The sequence below is a fragment of the Magnolia sinica genome, chromosome 13 (assembly GCF_029962835.1).
Source record: "Magnolia sinica isolate HGM2019 chromosome 13, MsV1, whole genome shotgun sequence".
In the NCBI taxonomy this organism is placed as follows: domain Eukaryota; kingdom Viridiplantae; phylum Streptophyta; class Magnoliopsida; order Magnoliales; family Magnoliaceae; genus Magnolia; species Magnolia sinica.
This window is the reverse complement of record NC_080585.1, coordinates 2,809,474-2,831,160: the sequence shown is the minus strand read 5'-3', so window position 1 is coordinate 2,831,160 and position 21,687 is coordinate 2,809,474. Positions and strand designations below refer to the sequence as shown.

General features: G+C 42.1%; 1 protein-coding gene across 2 annotated transcripts; it reads right to left on the bottom strand.

Annotated features, from left to right (window-relative positions):
- Positions 1–3,159: 3,159 nt before the first annotated feature.
- Positions 3,160–6,854, bottom strand: LOC131222419 (protein PHOSPHATE STARVATION RESPONSE 2-like). Of its 2 annotated transcripts, none has more exons than XM_058217471.1 (8): positions 5,852–6,854; positions 5,504–5,705; positions 5,337–5,413; positions 5,193–5,232; positions 4,160–4,214; positions 3,956–4,025; positions 3,543–3,763; positions 3,160–3,448 (listed from the first exon to the last, which is right to left on the bottom strand). In XM_058217471.1, the coding sequence occupies exons 1-8, from the start codon at positions 6,407–6,409 to the stop codon at positions 3,424–3,426; spliced, it is 1,248 nt and encodes a 415-aa protein (XP_058073454.1). In that variant the 5' UTR covers positions 6,410–6,854; the 3' UTR covers positions 3,160–3,423. The 2 variants fall into 2 exon arrangements, with proteins under 2 accessions (XP_058073454.1, XP_058073453.1); XM_058217470.1 differs by having other exon boundaries at positions 5,495–5,705; positions 5,852–6,851.
- Between the last annotated feature and the right edge of the window lie 14,833 nt (positions 6,855–21,687).

Sequence of the window (21,687 nt, the reverse complement as noted above, 5' to 3'; positions counted from 1 at the left end):
TCCAAAAATACCTCTGTGGGGCCCACCGAACACATCAGCACAGTCCTGCTTGAGTTTTACGCAGCAAGCAGCGTCCGGACGCTGATGGCCAAAGTGAGTCGTTGTGTGATCATGGGAATGGTCGCATCTGCGATCCAAACCGTTCAGAATATGCCTAGGCCAGGTTTGAACCCCATCATGAAGTCAGATTAGAGAAATCTGATTAGGAGTCCTCTTACAAAGGTCGTTCACAACCTCTCCGATTTGCTGCGAAATTCCTTGTTGCGAAAGGAAGTTAGTTCGCTAGCTGACTTAGCTTCATGCTGTCTATAAAAGAGAGAGTTAGGGACGTGGAGAAGGAGCTTTTGCGCAGCCATGCTTTGGTTCCTCTTTCCTTTTCCTTTTTTTATGAGATTTTAGCATGTCTATGACAGGCTAAACCTCTTAGCTAGGGCTAAGAGGTGAAGCTTGTAGCGTGATTGGGATGTTTGCTTGGTTTTGATTCATGTTTTATTGAACTCTTTCGGATTCTAGTTTAATTATGAAGGTATACTTTCAGTTTTTAATGGTTTGTTGTGACTTAAATTACAATGGATCTGCAATAGCTTTAAGTATGTTCTTTCCATTATTGAGATTGTGAAACTAGTAAGACCTGTTGTTCACCATTGTCCCATAAGCATGGTTGGGTGATGGAACCCTTCCTAACTTTCACAATTCTCTTATAATTAGTTGTGGGTTTGGTAAATTGTTATTGTTTGCCATAGTCTCCTGGGCATAGTTAGGTGACGGGATCACTTCCAAATCTTTACCACTCTTATCTATTGATGATTAGATCCATGAGAAGTTCAGAGATCTCTGATTCCAGTTGTGTCCTTGAATCAATGCAAGGTAGCTTCCCAATTGCTATAAGTGGATCCTCTGAATCGCTAGTTTCCTTTCCTTGAATTCCTTAAGTTTTAGATAATTATTTCACCATTCTTCCTCAAATTACAATCAATTTAGATTTCATCTTAGTCTAGTTCTAGTTCTACTTAGTTTCAGATTACGTATAGGTATCAGTCTCTTGGGATTCGACCTCAGTCTCACCAAGTTTATTACTACCTCACAACCCTATACTTGGGTTGTGAACAGTATCTAATCCATGTCTCTACCAACTAATCCACTCCCCGTTTTCTGAAAACAGAAGAGGGTTCCAGAAGGGAACCTCAAAACCCCAAAATCCTGAAAAAACCTATCTAAGATCGCTAAGATTTCGCAAATTCTTCACTAAAATTGTCATTCCATTTGAAATTTATGATCTATTCGAAAAAAAGATCAGCAATCCTCTTGTACAAGAACGAAATCCAAAAAGTTTCCCAATTTCTTCCTCTTTTTTTTCTATTTTTGGGTATTTATGCAGTCTCCTGATTTTATCAGCGTCCAAAAGGGGTTGTTTACGACTGCTATCTCGTGGTAGGGTAGGTAGCTACAACAATTTCTTACCAACAACTGTATTTAAAAAAATGATAAAATCGTCGAAAATTCGCCGATATTAGGAAGAGAAACGAAAGAAGTAAGTTTCGATGTCACAACTCTGGCGACATTGATATTATCGGTGATATTATCGATTTCTTGCCGATAATATGAACACTGGCTGAACCACACCATCTAGATTGTGATTGAATCATGCAATTGGTCAAAGAAGTAGAAGGCTAAGTTCATGGCCATACTACCACCCCGGTCTATTATAAGCCTTATCTGGAATAGCTTGACTAATAATCTTCATTACCGCAGCCAAATTTGATGTTCTTCAATCATGACGGTTGAGCTTGACCAAGATGGCCGAATTTAATGTTTTTCAACCAAGATGATCGAGTTCAGCCAAAATGGCCGACTTTGATGTTTCCCAACCAACATAGTCAAGTTCGACCAAAATGACCAAATTTGATCTTTTTCGACCAAGACAACTGAGTTTGCCCAAGATAGCCGACTTTAATGTTTTTCGACAAAGCTGGTTGATTCGACCAAGACGGCCGAGTTTGTTTTTGACCAAGACGGCCGAATTCGATTAAGATGGCCGAAATTGATGTTTTTGCCCGGTGAGTTGTCGTATCTATTACACTGAAAGACGAATCAACATCACTCTTACCTTTTCAACCAAAGGCGAGGCGATGTAGGGGGCAATGTTGTAGCTAAATTTTGGCCAAGCCAATCAGAAGGGAACACGTGTAATGGCACGAAACTATACAACATGCATGAGATCCATGAAGATATTTAGAACTTTATGGAAATACAACTGGCATGGTTAAGGGGAGAGAAAAACACGGTCGAGAATTCCAAGATAGGAGTGCTACTGAGAATCCAAGAGTGGAACTCAACTAGGAGTGGAGTGCGGCTAAGACATCCAAAAATGGAAAATGGCTGAGGGGCCGAGAGACTCGGAGAGCAACCAAAATCTAGAAAGTCAATCGAGAAGCATCCAAAAGCAAAGCGGTCAAGGAATGTGCAGAAGAGGAACATTTTAAAATTTTTTTAAAAAAAAAAAGAAAAAAAAAAAGAGACGTGCTAAAGGGACAGAATATTCTAGATAACAACTTTTTTACTAGCATAACTGACAAATTAAAGAAGAGAAACAATTGAGGAAGGCTACAAAGGAGATCTATAAATAGCAACAGAAATCAACCGAACATGGCATCTCACACCAATCACACCAGATCAAATCTATCAATTTACTTTATCATTGTTTATTCTAAGAGTAGCAACAATTTGTAATTGTAATCCAGGTCTATGCTCATACGCTTGACTTGATCCTTATCCAATATCAAGCCATTCTTTCAAGAGACAAGTTCTTGTAGTCACTCTTAGTGACCGAGTATGAGTTTTTTCTTTTGTTTGATTGCACTGGTATACTAAAAAGCTCTTTCTTGTGAAAGGAAAAGTGCAACCCTCTTTTGGAGGAAGAACCACACCCTCTGATTATTGCCCGATCGTTACAAAATTCTGCAAGTGGCTGAGTAGGGGACCGATCTTCTCATATTCTTCTCGTATACGTTCATAGTAGACGTACTTATTTTGGTGCTTGGATTCAAAGTTGATCGGTTTGAATCGAGCCGCTATATACACACCACATGTGACAAAAAGCAAACTGAGTACCAACAAAAATACCAGTGTTTTTAGACATGCAATCATTGTACAATAATGGTGGTAATTCCATTTAATGCAATTCCATACCATTTAATCCCGCGGACCAAATAAGCCCTTTGGTTATCCTTACAGAGCTTTGTAGTGTGTCCATTATCTTTTGGCATGTCCAGTTCCACCCAGAACAGGGTCTACAATTTAGACGGTCCAATTTGTGACAATGTAGCGATTTGAGCAATCTTCTTGTCGGAGCACAAATATTCGATTGGATCTTCCCATCCAAACGCCTTTGTATTTGCTTATATTATTATTATTATCATCCTTTCATTTCAGAGTATGTAATAATACACTGCACAGACAGAAGTGTTTGTTCTAAATGATTAAGCTATCTGAGGATAATTTTGAAAGAAAAAAATGAGTGGTATTTAAATGTACAGATTCACCTCTCTATATAACTATCCAATCCATGTGTTAGATTGGAAATGGGAGCATTTGAATTCGGAACTTGAACATCTTCAAGGCAAACTGGCTGTTCGTCAGAGAAAAGAATATCTATGTTTTGGGTCTCGAACAGATTCTTCTTTGTCTTCTGCTGCTGATCGGACAACATCCTCTGGAGTTGCCTTCCTTGTTCCTCTATTTGCATCTGTAAGTTTCGTTGAATCTGACCCAAGAATGGAATGAGAGGAAATACATTAGAACCATGATTTGCTAACTAGGCGACTTGACCTGGGACTCGATTGGGTCGACTTGGAATAGGTGACCAACTGAGCCGGGAGCGACTCCTGGTCAGCAAACAATGATTTGAAGATTCAAATGAACGAGGAAGTGTTAGAAAAAACAAGAAATGCTGTACCTCTAACTGCTCATGCAGACGCCTTTGGACGTCTAGTTGCATTCGCAGCGCTTCTGTGATCTGTATACCGCTGGCGAATACAAGTTACAGAAATGATGGTGAGTATTTCTTTGCATTTTAGAGGCCAACCGCAAGCAAAGAACAAGCAATGAAAATGCGTGTCTTGCAAAAAAATATCAAGCAATCAGTATCAGAAAACGTTACGTTTTCAGGTCGAGCTGTGGTATGTCATTAAGGGAACTTCTCCTCTCGAACTTCCCTGTAAGAGAATGGAAAATACAAATAATTGTAACTGTCCACATTCTGTTTTGGAGAAATTCCAACATTACTTGATATGCTTATTTAGGTTCAAAACAAACATTTGGAGTAGGGGAGAGTGTCTATTTCCCCAAACAATCTATGAATCTAATATCAGTTGGGCCACTGGAGTCTAGCCCATCCAACAGTTCTGAGAATTCCATGATGAGGACTGTAAGATGGTATATGTATTACATCTTTAGAAGGAAAGGAAGCGGTCGGGGAGAATGCAATTTTCTTTGCTCGGATTGTACTCAGGATGGGGAAGTCTGCACCTAAAGACCATTCCAAAGAAATAAGATCTAATACCCAAATCATACATATCAGATCAAATTTGGATTGATTTGTGTTAGCAGAAACTAATCAATTCCTAATACCTACATCGCAATCAGATTCATTTGGGGTGGGGAATCATCAGTTGCTTATACAGATTATCCCAATTAAAGAGAAGGAAGCCTGTGAGTGGGCCATGATAGAGATCTTGGGCAAGGAAAATGGTAGCTGGTGGTCATTACATCATGTCCATTGGACCTCAATTGAAAAAATAGTCTCAAATGCGAGGTATCCTAAACGATGCTTACCCAACTAGCATAATGATGACTACCTATCCTATTTGAAACAGGACTCAATTATGCAGTCTCAAAATCGCTCGACACTTTGCAATCAGATCTTCCAATCCCAGAGATTTTTTCACATCATCCACTGTGGACTGTGGGCCCATAAGATCAACAGTCTCGATTGCTGGAAAATGGGCTGCACATGTAATGGGAGCCAGAATACATATATTAATCCATCCCTAGTCCCTACCATGACTGAATTTCAATAACACAATTCATCTTCCAAATGTATGCAACAGCTTATTGATTAATCCCATCAGCTAAGAAACAGAAACTGAATACTGCTGAAGGCTACTCCAATGGCTGCAAAGACAAGGATTTACCTTCTGCAGAATCAGGCATGTACTTGGCAATTCGATATTTCTGCAATCATGTAGAACGGTCTAGATTCAGATCCCTCCAAAAAAAACAAATCGTTGATGGGATTTAAATTTCAATCAGAATTTTATGTTTAATAGAAATGAAACCTGCAGATGGCTTTTCACATGGAAGATGGTCAATCCATCGTAGTCCATCTGCTTCAGAATCCCTTTTGGAGTTGCTTCTGCATTCAATTAACAGAAAATCAATGTAAAATGGCATTTTCAACATCAAAAGACGAGTGAAGATTTCTCAAATTACTTACTATCTGCACCTCCGAGGCGATTTACTGATTCAACGAATCGCTCGTGAAGGTCTGGAGTCCATCTGATCCGGGTTTTATTTGGGACAGCCACTCCTGATGAAACATTGCTGGGAGCAACACAAACCCCACCCATAGGCCTCGAAATTTGCTTCTCCGTTGAAATTTGGTAGTTGGGTTGTGGGATTTCGCAGTTATATTGATTACAACCAACCTGCAAAACAAATACCAATCACGACTCAGAGCCCATCGTTTTCATAATTGCAAAACAAGGCATGAAAAACAGCTTAATCAGCATTCAAAATCCATATCTCCCAACACCCAAATGAAGAAAACTAGAATTAAAGTTGGAAAACTCACACCAGGATTGGGAATTCCCTCAATCGAACTTAATCGTCTAACATCCAATGTTACATCATCGCTCCCCATCATCTTACACTGCATATATGGAAGGACCTCACTCCCTCGGCAATTTCTACGGCAGCCACCGGAATTCGTACAGTTCTTATTGCAATTTGACTTGACAACAGATTGCAAAGTGTCAAACGATTGAGAATCGAGATCGGTTTGATTCGGTAAGCTGACGGGGAAGCAAGCCTCAGAAGCTCCATGAGAGAACAGAGGCAGTGTCCCAATCTGATACACGTATGGAGGAAAACCCATATGAGATTGGACATGATTCGGAGTACTAGAAGATGGGTTGCTGGGAACAAGGCCTGGCTGTGGAGAGCCACTGTCGAAGCATGAAAATGAATCAGGAGACTGGGCATTGAGCTCCGGAGATTGGAAAGAAAAACCCATGTTCCAGAGCGGCCTAGAACCGAAATTCTCACCGCCAGGGCGGCCATAGAAATCAAAAGAACAGTCGTTTAAAGACCCTTGCTTCTGATCATGGCACACGATCTTGCGACCGTTCATTTACAAGAGATCAAAGTAAAATTAAAAAAAAAAAAACCAACAACCGACGCCGAGAAAAGAAGAAATTAATTGTGTAACCAGAACTGAATTGTCTTCTTCTGTCAAATATAGGCCTGAAAACAGAACAATCCACGTGGTTATTCGAAGTATTCCTTCCGCCGAGAAATCCAACGGTCGGAAATCCTCGACAGCAAAACAAAAGAAGAGAGGAGCTATCAACAAAATATGAATGCTGAAAATTCGAAAGGATTATTCTCAGATATGGTCTCTCTCTCTCTCACTCTCAATATTCCACGAAGACTTCTAACATACTATACGAATATAAATGCATAATCCCATGCAAGCTTTTAATTATTCCTAAGATAGATGGATAGGGATGAACACTGCACTGCTGTGTTGATACAACCAATGCAAATTGCATAAGAAAAAACAATAACAAAACCTAAATGGAAACAAATATCATTTTTTACGAAGTGATTTTTTTTAATATGCATGTTTGGAGATTAAGATAAAAGAGCTTTGCTAAGCCAAGTCAGCCAATGCACCCGTCACAACACTTTTCAGACCAGGTGAGTCGACTGGAGACTCAGCCCAGTTACTGACCTGGTCATTGCGTCGGAGAACCAGGGACGCACGGGACTCGGTCCTGGTTTTTAATTTCAATGTATGACTCGGTTGATCCGGCTCAGTCAAAGTAAGACGGCCCAGTGAAACCAGTGACCGAACGAGTCCCGAGCAGACCACCACATACGCCAGCGTGGAAACGGTTGCAATATCCAAACCATCCATCACAGGTGTGTTGGTCCACCAGCCAGCTGGTCCACAGTTTTTTTTTTTTTTTTTTTGTTACACACACCAACACTATATGGGTTCTCGAACCCATTGATATCAGTGTTAAAAAGCCTGGAGCTGGACCCTGGTCCGTAATTGAGTGAACCAACGTACGCTTGTGAAAAATCAGCCGAGATCATGGCCCGCCTACCAAATGGACCACCTTTACCTTTGGGAATTAGTATCTATGCGGTGAGGTCCACCTGATGGATGGATTGGATACTTCAGCTGTGGGGCCACACTGGCACATGCAGTCGTCGCGTGTATTAGCTGACATGCAGACGCGTGCGGGCTTAGCAAAATTCATTGGGATTTTAACGATACTGACCTCGAACTTTGGGCAAATTACCCAACCTTTCAAATATCCTATGGGCGCGTTTAGCGCATGGTGTTGGATGGAATTAGGTGGGATGAAATTGCATTTGGTCCGTGCCTATTCCACTCAATGTTTGGGAAGAATGGAAAAGCTTGGAATTAGATGAGATGGAATTGCATTGGGTCCCGTGCCAATTCTACTCAATGTTAGCAAGTTGTGTAGGTCCCGCCATGATGTGTGGGCTATATCCACACCCTCCACCCATTTTTCGAGATCATTTTAGAGCATGGGCTAAAAAATAGGTAGATCTAAAGCTCAAGTGGACCCCACCATAGAAAGCAGCCGGGATTAAATACCTACCGTTGAAAACTTCTTTGGGGTCACATAAGTTTTGGATCCGCCTCATTTTTAGGCCCATGCCATAAAATGAGGTTACAAAACAGATGAACGGTTTCGATATAACACATATGTGTTATACTCAATAGTTTCAAATGATGGTGGGTATAACCATTCAATGTACCACCGTATTACAAACATAGCATGGAATTAAGCTTATCCCATGGTAACAGGGACAATACCTACCATATGTAATAATTAGATTTTTTAAATCCCATCCCACCTAATCCTTCCCAATACCATGCGCCAAACAACCCTTAAGAGTGGCCTCCGACAAGCTTTCGTAAATTACTTGGACCAAAATGCCCTTGTCCTTGTTTCAATAGTTGTATGGTTTTTTAGGGAATAAGAAGTTACGTTGTATTTAATGCCAAGAAAGCAATGTGTATGGAATCTTTTTTGCGCATGGGCAAGGACCAAACTAGTGGGGCCACATTGACGTTTGTGTATAATTCATGCCGCCCATCTTTTTTGTCGTGTCATTTTAGGGTCATGGCCCAAATATCAGCCTTAGCCAGAGCTCGTGTGGGCCACATAATAGAAAATAATGGTGACAATGGAACCCACTATTAAAACTTTCTAGGCTCACTATGATGCTTGTTAGAAGTGGACACTGCCCAAGTCAGGACTTTTTGGGCCCATGGCGAGCAGGCCGACAAGGTGGACAGAACGGATCGCCCCATTGTGAGCCTTAGGTCGTGTCATTTTAGGAGTAAGGCCCAAATATCAGCCTGATCTAGCGCTCATGTGGGCTAAAAAATAGAAAATAATGGTGGGGCCACATTGATGTATGTGTATAATCCATGCCGCCCATCCTTTTTGGGCCCACAACAAGCTAGCAGACAAGGTGGACGAAACGGATCACTCCTTTGTGGGCCTTAGGCTATTGTACCAAAGGCTATCCTTTCATTTGGTAGTAAAGGAAGTGAACATGCAACAACTGCGACCCACATAACATGACAACCACGACCTATATAATATGACAACCACGGTCCATGACAACCACGACCCATATAACATAACAACCATGACCCATATGGGACCCATATGGTAATTACGACCCATATGGCTACTCCATTACAACCACGACCCACATAACAGGACAACCATGACCCATATAACATGATAACTATGACTCATGACAACCACGACCCATACCTCATCACGACTATAACCCTTACCGCATTACAATCACCTGATGCGACCTATGCTACTATACAGATATCGTTTACACGACTATGGCGTGACTTGCACCTATTTGGTGAGTACATGAGATAAACAATATTTACGTATGTTATGTACTAACTTTGATGGACGGTAAAAATCTTATATGCACTAACTTGGTGAGTACATGAGATAAACGATATCTACGTATGTCATGTACTAACTTTGATGGACGGTAAGGATCATATGTGCAGGTCACGCCATCATTATGCGTATGTAGCCATATGGGACGTAGTTGGCACATGGGTCCTATATGGGTCGTGGTTTGCATGGGTCATAGTTATCATATTATATGGGGTCGTGGTTGTCATGTTATATGGGTCGTAATTCTCATTTCTTACTCCAAGATTGCATGACAACCATGACCCTTACCTCATGACAACCACAACCCTTACCACATTATAACCATGACCTTCGTGGTTTTTCATGTTATATGGGTCGTGGTTCTCATTTTCTGCTCCCAGATTGTATGACAAACACGACTATTACCTCATGATAACCACGACCCTTACCACATTACAACCACGACCCTCGTGGTTGTCATGTTATATGGGTCGTGGTTCTCATTTCCTGCTCCCAGATTGCATGACAACCATGACCCATACCTCATGACAACCATGACCTGTACTACATTACAACCACGACCCTCATGGTTGTCATGTTCTATGGGTTGTGGTTCTCATTTCCTACTCCCAGATTGCATGACAACCACAACCCATACCTCATGACAACCACGACCCTTACCACGTTATAACTACGACCCCTCGTGGTTGTTATGTTATATGGGTCATGGTTCTCATTTCCTGCTCCTAAATTACATGATAACCATGACCCATACATGTACATGATATCCTTACCATCCATCAAAGTTAGAAAAGTAACGTGCCCATCCGTACTAAAGCTAGCCTGGCGTTTTTCGAATATGAGATAACTATTAATAGACTGCAGGAATAGGAAATGCATGTTATACAGGTCGTGGTTGTCATGAGGTAAGGGTCGTGGTTGTCATGTTATATGGGTCGTGGTTGTCATGTTATATGGGTCGTGTATGGGTCATGGTTTGCATGGGTCGTAGTTGCCATGTTATATGGGTCGTTGTTGTCATGTTGCCTAGATCGTGGTTGTCATGTTGCCTAGAGAGTAACCATTGGTACCATAACTTAAGGCCCACAATGGGGTGATTCGATCCATCCACCTTGCCAGGTAGCTCGCTGTGGGCCCAAAAAGTCCTGACTTGAGCAGTATCCACTTCCATCCACCTTGTTGGCTGATATTTGGGCCTTACCCCTAAAATGACACGGCAAAAAAGATAGGCGATATGAATTATGGACGATATGGATTATGGATGGCATGGATATCTTACTCCTAAAATGACATGGTATGGATGTCTTACTCCTAAAATGACACGACATGGATTATGGACGGCATGAATGCCTTACCCCTAAAATGACACGGCAAAAAAGGATGGACGGCATGAAAGAAACACATACATCATGGTGGGGCCCATAGAGCATCAAGCATCAAGCATTGCCCGGTGGCAGGGGGAGTGGCCAATCTGTCACTTTCTCAGGAGAGTAGCCATTCTATCTCTCCAGGACCGTACTTTTGAACTAAGGACAGAGGCATTTTCGTCCGAAATAATATCTAAAGCTCGTCAGAAGGCTACTCTTAGGATATTTGAAAGTTTGAATCTAGTTAGATAATTTTCCCAAACTTCGAGGTTAGTACAGTCAAAATCCCAAATTCATTAGATAATCTACTACAGTAAAAAAGGCACCCACCACGGGGATACCCCTGTGCAAAGACGTGGCCCAAGCTATGTGGATCATATGGTGATGTATTATTTTATCCATGTCATCCATTCGTTTTTTCAGCTCATTTTAGGGTATAATCTTACAAATGATGTAGATCCAGAGCTCAAGTGAACCACACCACAGAAAAAAGTAGGGATTGAATGCTTGCCATTGAAACTTCTCGTGAACAATAGAAGTTTTGGATCAAGCTTATATCTGTATTTTTCTCTCATCTAGGTCCCTGTGACCTTATGAACAGGTTGGATGTCAAAAAAGAAAAACCACCTTAGGCCTAGGAAGTTTTCAATGGTGGCCGTTAAATCCTAATTTTTTCTTTGGTGTAGTCCACTTGAGCGTTGAAAATGCATCCTTTTTTATACCACGCCCTAGAAGGAGCTGGAAAAACAGATGAACGACATGGATAAACATGGGAATTACTGTAGGCAGCATAAAGCTTAGGCGATGTCTAGAGGTGGGCATCGAGCCGAGTCGAGTCGAGGTGGGCCAAGCTCGGCCTCGAGCTCAACATTGAAGCTTGGCTTGTTTGCCAAAGCTGTCGAGTCAAGCTAGTGGTTCGAGTCGAGTCGAGTTTACCTCAATCGAGCTCGAGCTTTTTCATAATCAACTATATCTATTGATTAGGAGGACGACGATTAGAACTTTCTTTTTTGTTCTTTCAATGGCTGTACATTTGTTTTCTCTGCTGGGGCTGTCTTGATATGTGTATGGATTTAATTTTTAAGAAATATTATCTTCATGTTGGGGCCAACCTGTTGGAAGGGTTGGATTTCACACAAAAATGATAGGTTCGAAATTAATAGAGGATGGACAGTAAAGAATGGTCCAACCAGTTGCACATGAGGCCGCAGCTTTGGTGGATCCCCGAAGTCCACCAAGGTGGGTAGATCCCTAACTGTAGGGCCAAGATTGATGTACGTTCATTACATCCACGCTGTCCATCCTTTTCAAAAGATCAGTTTTAGTCATTTTCCCAACAGTGAAGAAGATCTAGATATTAGGTGGACCACACCACAGTAACTAGTCGTGATTGAAAACTCACCATTAAAAACTTCTTCAGGCTTTCTTTATCAATAATCAAATAGCTCTAATCAGTGGGCCATACTTTGGATGAAAATCAATGGATAAAAAAAATGGATGTTAAGTGCTAACTGAGTTAGGATTTGGTGCATGGCCGTGCGGTCTTCTTCTCTCGGCGAGATCGATCGGGCAGACAGCGGGCAAGCAGCATGCTGGTCGTGCACTGATGGTGGTGGTCCGGTGGATTGCTGGTCGGGCGTCGGGCGGGGGTGGGTCGGGTTGTGTTTAGATTTATTTTTTTTTAGTAAAACTTATATATATATATATATATATATATATAATATTTAATAAATTAATATTATTACTAATCGAGCCGAGTCGAGCTCGAGTTCGAGTCGAGTCGAGTTAAAATGCCCCATGGTCGAACTCGGCTCGAACTCAACTCGAGTTACAAAAAATTAGCTTGACTCAGCCCGAGTCTACCATTCAAGTCGAGTTAATCGAAGCTGACTCGAGCCGAGTCGAGCGAGTTATTCGAGCTAGCTCGACTCGTGAACAGTCCTAGCCATGTCGTGCACAGGGATATCCCTATGGCAGTTGCTATAGGAAATCGGATGCGGATTTCCTATGAAAGCCATTTACAGCAAGTTCATGTGCTGGGATGCTATGTGGGGCTACTTAATGTTTCTGAAAAATCCACCCTGTTCATCCGTTTTTCTAGGTCATTATAGGAAATGAGACAAAAAATTTGATGGATCCAAAACTCAATGCAGCATACAAGAAGGAAAACGGGAGAAAGAGCTGCCTACCGTTGAAACCTTCCTAAAATTGACCTTGATGTTTATATCAAACGGTTTATAAAGTCGTTCCCACTTGGTTGAAGTGAAAATACACAAAAAATTTAACCTGATACGGAACTTTTGTAGACATGAATGTTTAAACAATGATAATTGAATATCCATTGTTCCCTTTGGTGTGGCCCACTTAGGTTTTGGATCCACCTGATTTTTACATAATATTCTAAATTGATCTGAAAAATAGATGGACAGAATGTGTCACGCCCCAAACTCGGAAACCGGGCTCACAAAATTCTCGATTGCCGAATTTGGTCCCAATAACCTCCGTAGTACCCCATTCTCGGCACCCAGCGTCCATACGCCAGATTCCGATCATGGGATCCTACAAGGAGGATTTTCCAATGTACATTTAACTCGTAATAAGCATAACCACAAGTATACCCAAATTACAAAGGCAATATCATTATCATATATCCACTAATATAAACATTTAATACAATGCTGAAAGGGAAATACATTTATCGAAGTCAAAGCTCCAGAAGACCACTGCACGCTCCATGTTCGACGCCGCTGCAACCTAACGCCACCTGCACGCATCTATCATGCATAAGCTTATAGAAAGCTTAGTAGATGGTGAAAGTGTGTGCGCAGGATAAGTGCCGAGTATGCAATACAATGCCATAAATCATACAATATCGAAATAGACGAAAATACTGACAAGATCATGAATCATACAATATCAGAGTAAGTGAAAATATACTGATAAGTCCATGAGTGCCATCAGCCGTACCAAGGCTATGCGATGCAAGGCATAAATGCTAATAGCCATATCAATGTAGAAACATGGCAACCTAAAATGCTAAATGTTGCGGATGTAATGCAATATGCAGTGCGAATGAAATGAATAAGCTGGAGTGAATTTGGGATGATAGTACGTAGTATCACAGGCTATGGGGTCCATCACAAGAGACTTCTATCCAAACCAGTCTCATACCTAAATTTGGGTAGTCAGACTCAATGTGGTAAACTCCTGATCTCAAGTTAGTCGTGCGCTCCAACCGAAATCTTGGCCATTGCGAAGGTACACGTAATAAATAGTTGCGCACCACTAACTCGAGTGAATGATGAATGAATGAATGAGTATGCAACTTCTGCTTAATAAGTCCATATATCAGCATCGCACATCTCTGAAATCATTATCGGGGTCTAGTACACTCCAAGCTAGCTACTGCCCCAGCCGGCCGTGTAGCCCAACGAGTGAAAAAGACCTCACTATCCGCCTGCCAGTAGTATACCAATGCCTACCCAGCTCGTTGATAGCGGAACCATTTGAGAGCTGGTCAAACTCAGCCTACCTTATGGCTCCCTCACTCGGGCAGATAAGGCCACACCCCTCCCAATTAAGCACGACACAGTGGGAGACACGGCCTACTGGTATTCGGCACTCGGGCGCTCATATATCCACTCAGTCTAGACGTTAGGGCATCTCCTGACCTCAGAGGTTTAGGGACTTTCACCCACGGGCATCCAAAGTGCCTAGATGCTTGAACCAAATATTTTCGGTGTCTCATCTAGCCATCCACGACATGCCTGTGGAGGTCACAGCCCTGATGTCGCTAGGGCGTTCAGTAATCACAATCACACAATGTAAGATGCATGAGTCATATAGTTCAATCATGCATCAATCTTACACATACCGTGCGCTCATGTGGGATAACTCCACTTATCAGGGAATCTCATAAACCATCTGTACTATGACATATGCAAGGGTCAATCACATCTCACAATAAACATGCAGATGATGCGTATGGGCATGTATCATGATGCTATGCTGTTACAAAATCATAATCGATATCAATAATCGGCATCAACAATCGGCCTCGACAATGTGGACATTTAACCAACATTGCCCCTAAGGAATGACCCACATAGAGCCTAACATATAGTGGACCCATGGCCTCACACAAGGACCTAATATACAATACCATGGGCCTCACTCAAGAGCTTAATACACACGATGGGCCTCTCACATGGGCCTAATATACATCACAGTGGACTTCATCGCCTGTCCCTCAAATGCATCACAATGGGCCTCATCACATAGACCTCATATTCATCACATTAGGCCTTAAACACGGGTTGCATATACATCATATAGGTCTCGACAATCGGCCTTGGCAATTAAAATCGGCCTCGACAAATCGGAATCGGCCTCGACAATCGGAACCGGCCTATACAATCATCCTCAACAAATCAGAATCGTCCTCCATACTCAGCCTTGATAATCGGAATCAGCCTCGACAAATCAGAATCGGCCTCGATAATCGAAATCGGCCTATACAATCATCTTTGACAATTGAAATTGGCCTCGATACTTGACCTCGACAATCAGAATCGGCCCATACAATCGGCCTCAACAAATCAAAATCAGCCTCGACAATCGAAATTGGCTTATACAATCGGCATCGACAAATCGGAATCGGCCTCGATACTTGGACTCGACAATCGGAATTGGCCTCGACAAACGGAATTGGCCTCGATACTTGGCCTCAACAATCGAAATCGGCCTCGATACTCGCCCTCAACAATCAGAATCAGCCTATCCAATCGGCCTCAACAAGTCGGAATCGGCCTCGATACTCGGTCTTGACAATCGGAATGGGCCTATCCAATCGGCCTCTACAATCGGAATCAGCCTCGATACTCGGTCGCGACAATCGAAATCGGCTTATACAATCAGCCTCAACAATTGGAATCGGCCTCGATACTCAGCCTTGACAATCGGAATCGGCTTATACAATCAGCCTCGACAAATCGAGATCGGCCTCGATAATCGGAATCGGCCTATACAATCGGCCTCGACAAATCGAAATCGGCCTCGATACTCGGCATCGACAATCGGAATCGGCCTATAAAATTGGCCTAGACAATCGGAATCGGCCTCGACAAATCGGAATCGTCCTATACAATCAGCATGGACAATCAGAATCGGTATATACAATTGGCTTCGATAAATCAAAATTGGCCTTGACAATCGGAATCGGCCTCGACAATCGGAATCAGCCTATACAATCGGCCTCGACAATCGAAATCAGTCTCGATACTCGACCTCGACAATCGGAATCAGCTTATACAATTGGCCTCGACAATCAGAATCGGCCTCGATACACGGCCTCGATAATCGAAATCGGCCTATACAATCGGCCTCGACAATCAGAATCGGTCTATCCAATCGGCCTCGACAAATCGAAATCGGCTTCGATACTCGGCCTCGACAATTGGAATCGACCTATACAATCGACCTCAACAAATCAGAATCGGCCCCAACACAAGGCGGGATCCATCGATGGACAGTCGATGATGGACCAAGTGATATCAATGGGGCTCATTCGTTTGGGTTAACCCATTAGAGAATGATGAGATGGGCCTAAATAGGCTTAAGGAAATGTCACAATGTAGACATTAACTCATCATTACCCATCAATGTGGCCATTTAACCAACATTACTCCCAAAGAGTGGCCCACATAGGGTCAAACATATAGTAGACCCATGACCTCACACAAGGGCCTCATACACATCACGATGGGTCACATCCATGGGCCGTATCATATGGGCCACATGTACATCACAATGGGCCACTGACACGGGCCTAACATACATCGCAATGGGTCTCTGAAACGAGCGTAATATACATCACAAAGGGCCACATCCCACGGGCCTCAAATTTATCACAATGGGCCTCTACCCATGGGCTCCAAATACATCACAATGGGCCTTAACCCATGGTCCCCAAATATATCACAATGGGCCTCAACCCATAGGCCCCGAATACATAACAATGGGCCTCAACTCATGGGCCCAAATAAATCATATTGGGCCTTAACGAATGGGCCGCAAATACATCATATTGGGCCTCATATATCACATCGAGCCTTACTAAATGGGCCCCAAATACATCACAATGGGCCGTATTAAATGGGTCATACCAACTACACCATTCACCTATTGCTAGAGATATTTTTAGAGCATTATCACAAAAAAAAAAGAATCATATCCAAAGGATCATCTTGACCATACCACACGTAACAGTGTTGATGATGATTTCCACTGTTAAATTCTAGTGAGCCCCACCATAGTATTATTCCTCATCCAGTCTATTCATAAGGTCATAAAGGCATGGATATAGAGGAAAAACAAATGTCATATTAGTCCAAAATCCAGTAACCCAGGGGGTTTCAACGGTGGATGTTCATCCCACTGTTTTATGCAGTGTGGTCCACTTGATATTAGATCTGTTTTATTTTTAGTCTCAAGCCTCGAGACGTGATCACCAAATGAATGAACAGTTATGGATGGAAAACATCCATCATGGTGAGGCCGCTGACCGTCCAATGGATGGACGCCCAGATACAGCCAAGTGAATGGACGGTTTGGATGGAAAACATCCATCATAGTGAGGTCGAACATGGTACCATCCATATGGACGGTGCAGATGAAGCACATACAAGATGGTGGGTTCCACTAGATAGATGGACGGCATGGATTATCTCCACGTACAGCAGCTTAGCTGCTGCTACTGTGGGTGGGTCCAACGTGGATTTATCTCCACATACAAGATGGTGGGTTCCACCAGATAGATGGACAGCGTGGACTTATCTCCACATATTATATTATTATTATTATCTTATTATTATAATATATATATATATATATATTTAACATCATGCATTCAAACGTCCAGGCGTCCATTTAACGGACGGTCTGGATATGGACCTAACGTGGGATGGGTTCCCATCATCCAAGCAATGGACGGTGGAAATAGAACAGATACATCAAGGTGGGTCCCACCCACACGTGGCCCACAGCTTGGGACCAAGCTGATATTCGTGATTTTCCCACCGTCCAGGCAGTTGGACGGTGTGGACAGATACATCATGGTGGCTTTCACCGTCCAATGTGCTGGATGGTGAGGATATACATCACATGGGTCCACACCCCTAGACGGCATGGATACGCCGCAGATATGTCTATGTGGGCCCCATGTCTTGGACAGCTACCGACATGAAACACCAGGATAAATACATTGACTATTGATTTCCTTGTAGAAAATTAAAGTAGATATGTCTAGGTGGGCCCCATGTCTTAGACAGCTACCGACAGCCACCCTTGATCTTCTCCTCCTCCTCCCGCCAAAGCACCCTAGAGCTCCCAAGGACGAACTTCAACGGTTGAGATAGGTTTTGGAGGGTGGGGATGGGAGATAGGAAGTGGGCCACACAAAGCTCTCTCTCATGGAGCTTGCTTGGACGTGGGCTGCTTGGGAGGAAATGAGAGAGAGAGAGAGAGAGAGAGGTGTAAGAGAGAGAGGGATGGGTGAGTGATGGGGTGTGATGGGTGAGTGAGTGATGGATGTGTACTTGTATAAGAGAGAGTGTTGACTTTTGAGGATGGTGGTTGTACTTGGGGATGGGATGGAGTAATGAGCTGTATTTTGATTGATGTGATATGTCGTAGAGATTCTCTCAGAATTGCAACGTGCGGTGTTTTCCTCGAACTGAACATGGGTCCATATCTCCTAGCCCGGGTATCGCCTCAGCGCGGGAGACGCGGCGCCAGAACCACGGCGACGGCACGGTCGCACTGGTACAAGTCTCGAGTCGAGTCGACTCAGATATGCAAGACTCGGCTTAGGCCCATGTGCAAACGTTGGTTATAGGTCACGGGTTACCGGAATTCGACTAGGAGGACCGTAAGAGTATATGGAACGGTACGAACTAGGATACGGGTCTTACAGAATGAATTTTTCATAAACACCATGGTAGCCCTAGTTACATCACAAGGCGAGGATGCTGGGTGAGGCCATGTTTGTGAAAAGCCCCCCATCCATCCGAATTGCGAGTTTGTTTTAGGACCTGCTACTAAAGAAGTGGTCCATATGGGAGGAAAATTGGGTAAGAAATTTCTACCGTTGAAACCTTCTTGCACTTCATTTTGATGTTTATGTGTGCCATTTAAACCCTTTATAAGGTCATTACCACTTAGATGATGTGAAAACACACACACGCGAATGGTCACATACAAATCTTTTATGGTCATAATAAATGTTTTAAATATCGTTATCGCGTAATGTATCACGCTCTTGGGATACGAATACATATCGGTTATCGCCGTAATATATTGTTGTCGTTGGGAAATATGAAAACATTGGGAAATTGATTAAATTTTTTAATGAAACTTCAGGGATTGTTGAAAAAGACACCAATATAAACTTTGAAATCAAAACATTACTATTAAAAAAAATTGCACATAATGGGGGTTTCCTTTATATGGGGTCCTAATATATGTGCTTTTCAACTGAATTGATGAAAGTATATTTAAAGTCTATTTATATAAATTATAAATATAAGAAATGTATGGAAACACAAGCAATGCATTCAAAAGCAAAAGAATAATCATTAGATCACGTTACATATATGTTTAATTTTGTGTTTGAATGTAATGATTGCAACCAATTTATGAGAATTTGAGAAATTTTGATTTTTCTCAATTTTTCACAACTTGACCTATCATCCATAAATCTCGAAATCGAAGTTCAAAATCTATGATTTTTCATGAAAAATATGAAGAATAAAAAATATGTAACCATTTGACATTAGTTTAATGTGATTTGCAACAAAAATATAGATTGAAATTTAAAAATGATCACTGGAGCAAATAGGTGGGATATATCGGCACTACCTATGCGTTTCATATCCCACCGGTAGGATACAAGATATCTAAAACACTGGTCATAATAATGTTTCAGCTTAGCTCACTGAATCTCCACTGCTCCCTCTCGTTGCATTATTTGAGTTCTGTATCCATCTCATTTTTTATCACATATTCTGAAATAAAATAAGCTTACAAAATGAAGGGACAAGTGTATATCTCGCAAACAGCGCAGTGGGCCTACCCAGCATCCTTGCGCCAAGGCTTTAGCAGTAAATCCGCTTCTTATCAAAAGAGCATTTCGTTCCTTGGTACAAGTGTAGCTCCTATGCAATATCCTCGATACCCAATGAGCAAAACAGTCATCCCCACCAGGATTGGATTCTTTCTTTTCGTCGAATTGCTTAATAATTCTAAATTTTCCGAAAAGGATTTGACTTTTTTTAATTCTAAATAAGACTTCTTCAAGAGAAATGGGTAAAATGTCCCAAGGTCCACAAGGTCCACCAAAAAATTGGAACTGTGCTTTTACGACGCGGATTGGGTACTATCCCCACGGTAACCTAGCTAGAGACGGACGGTCCGGCAAGGGGCTCTGTGGGGCCACCTTGATGTATATATTTTATTTAGGCTGTCTATTCATTTTGACATATCATTTTAGAGCATGAACCTAAAAAAGAAGTAAATTTAAAGCTAAATTGGACCACACCCTATAAAACAGTGGGGATTGAATGCCTATCATTGAAAACTTCTTAGGTGTCACGAAAGTTTTAGATCAAGTTGATATTTATGTTTTTCCCTTCATCCAAGTCGGTGTGACTTTATGAACAGGTTGGATGGCAAATAAACATCACGGTTGACCCCAAGGAAGGTTTCAATGGTGAGTGTCATTTTTACCATTGCTTCCTGTAGTGTGGTCCACTCAAGCCTTCAATCTACCTCATTTTAAGTATTGTGCCCTAAAATAATATGTTAAAATGGATGGACAGCGTGGATAAAACACATACATCATGGTGGGCCACACGGAGCCCCTGTCAGGACCGTCCATCTCCAGCTAGGTCTTTTTTTGATGGGTTAGCTGTTGGACGCGGATTAGATACTGACAGGTTGAGTAGCATGAGCCAAAGAATGAGGCAGAAAAAAAAAAAATTTGTAGTGGACCCTACCATAGAAAACAGTGAGGAGAGTGATTCCCACCATTGAAACTATCCCAAGGCCCACCATAATTTTTATTTGAAATCCCACCAGTTCAAAAGTTAAAAAAGACATGAAATAACGTAAAACACAAATATCTGCTTGATCTAAAACTTTTGTGGCCTTTAGAAGTTTTTAATGGTTGGCGTCACTGTCCCCACTGTTTCTTTGCTGGGTCCACTGGAGATTTGGATTTAACTCATTCTTTAGATATGGCCCTAAAATGATCTCTACAAATGGATGGAAGGTGTGGATACAAAACATACATTATGGTGGGGCCCACGGAACTTGGTGACGTCACTTCAGTAGCGAGTCTGGCTACTCAACCCGTCAGTAGGCAGTAGCTAATCCGCGCCCTCTGTTATACAAATACCACAGGGGGGCCACGATGCTCGACTCCACCGGCTTCGTAAGGAAAAAACATGAGGGTCTTTCGGTCTTTTCAGGCTCGTTGAGTCATTTTGCAGAGGTCTGGTGTTAGATTGTTAAAACCGGAGTTCTTCAAGAACCCAGTTCTCCATTTCTTAGAACTTCCCAGTCATGAGTTTGTACGCATGGAACCATTGATCTGGTGATCTAGACCGTTGATCCTGTGGCTCCCGTTGTGGATGAACCATGCCAAAAATGTATCTGAATGTGACAACTCTGGCCTTTCCATTCCTGACATGAAAATACAAGGTTAACAAGAAATACACCATTCATTTTTTTTAAAGGCCAAGATTGATGGGCAAGATGTTCTGAATTGGAAGATTTTAGGGTAATGGTCCATCAATGATAAGAACCATCAGATCAACGGCTTAGGATAATTCAACCATTGGGCCACCAGTACGCATTTCTTGCACATAAGAAAGTATCCAATTAGTAATTAATAGAGATTGAACATCTTCTTTTTATATGGGTTTTTGAAATTAATGATAAACCTGATTTTGGATATTAATCTAAAGGAATATGTTATCTATGGCCCACATCTTTGCATGCTC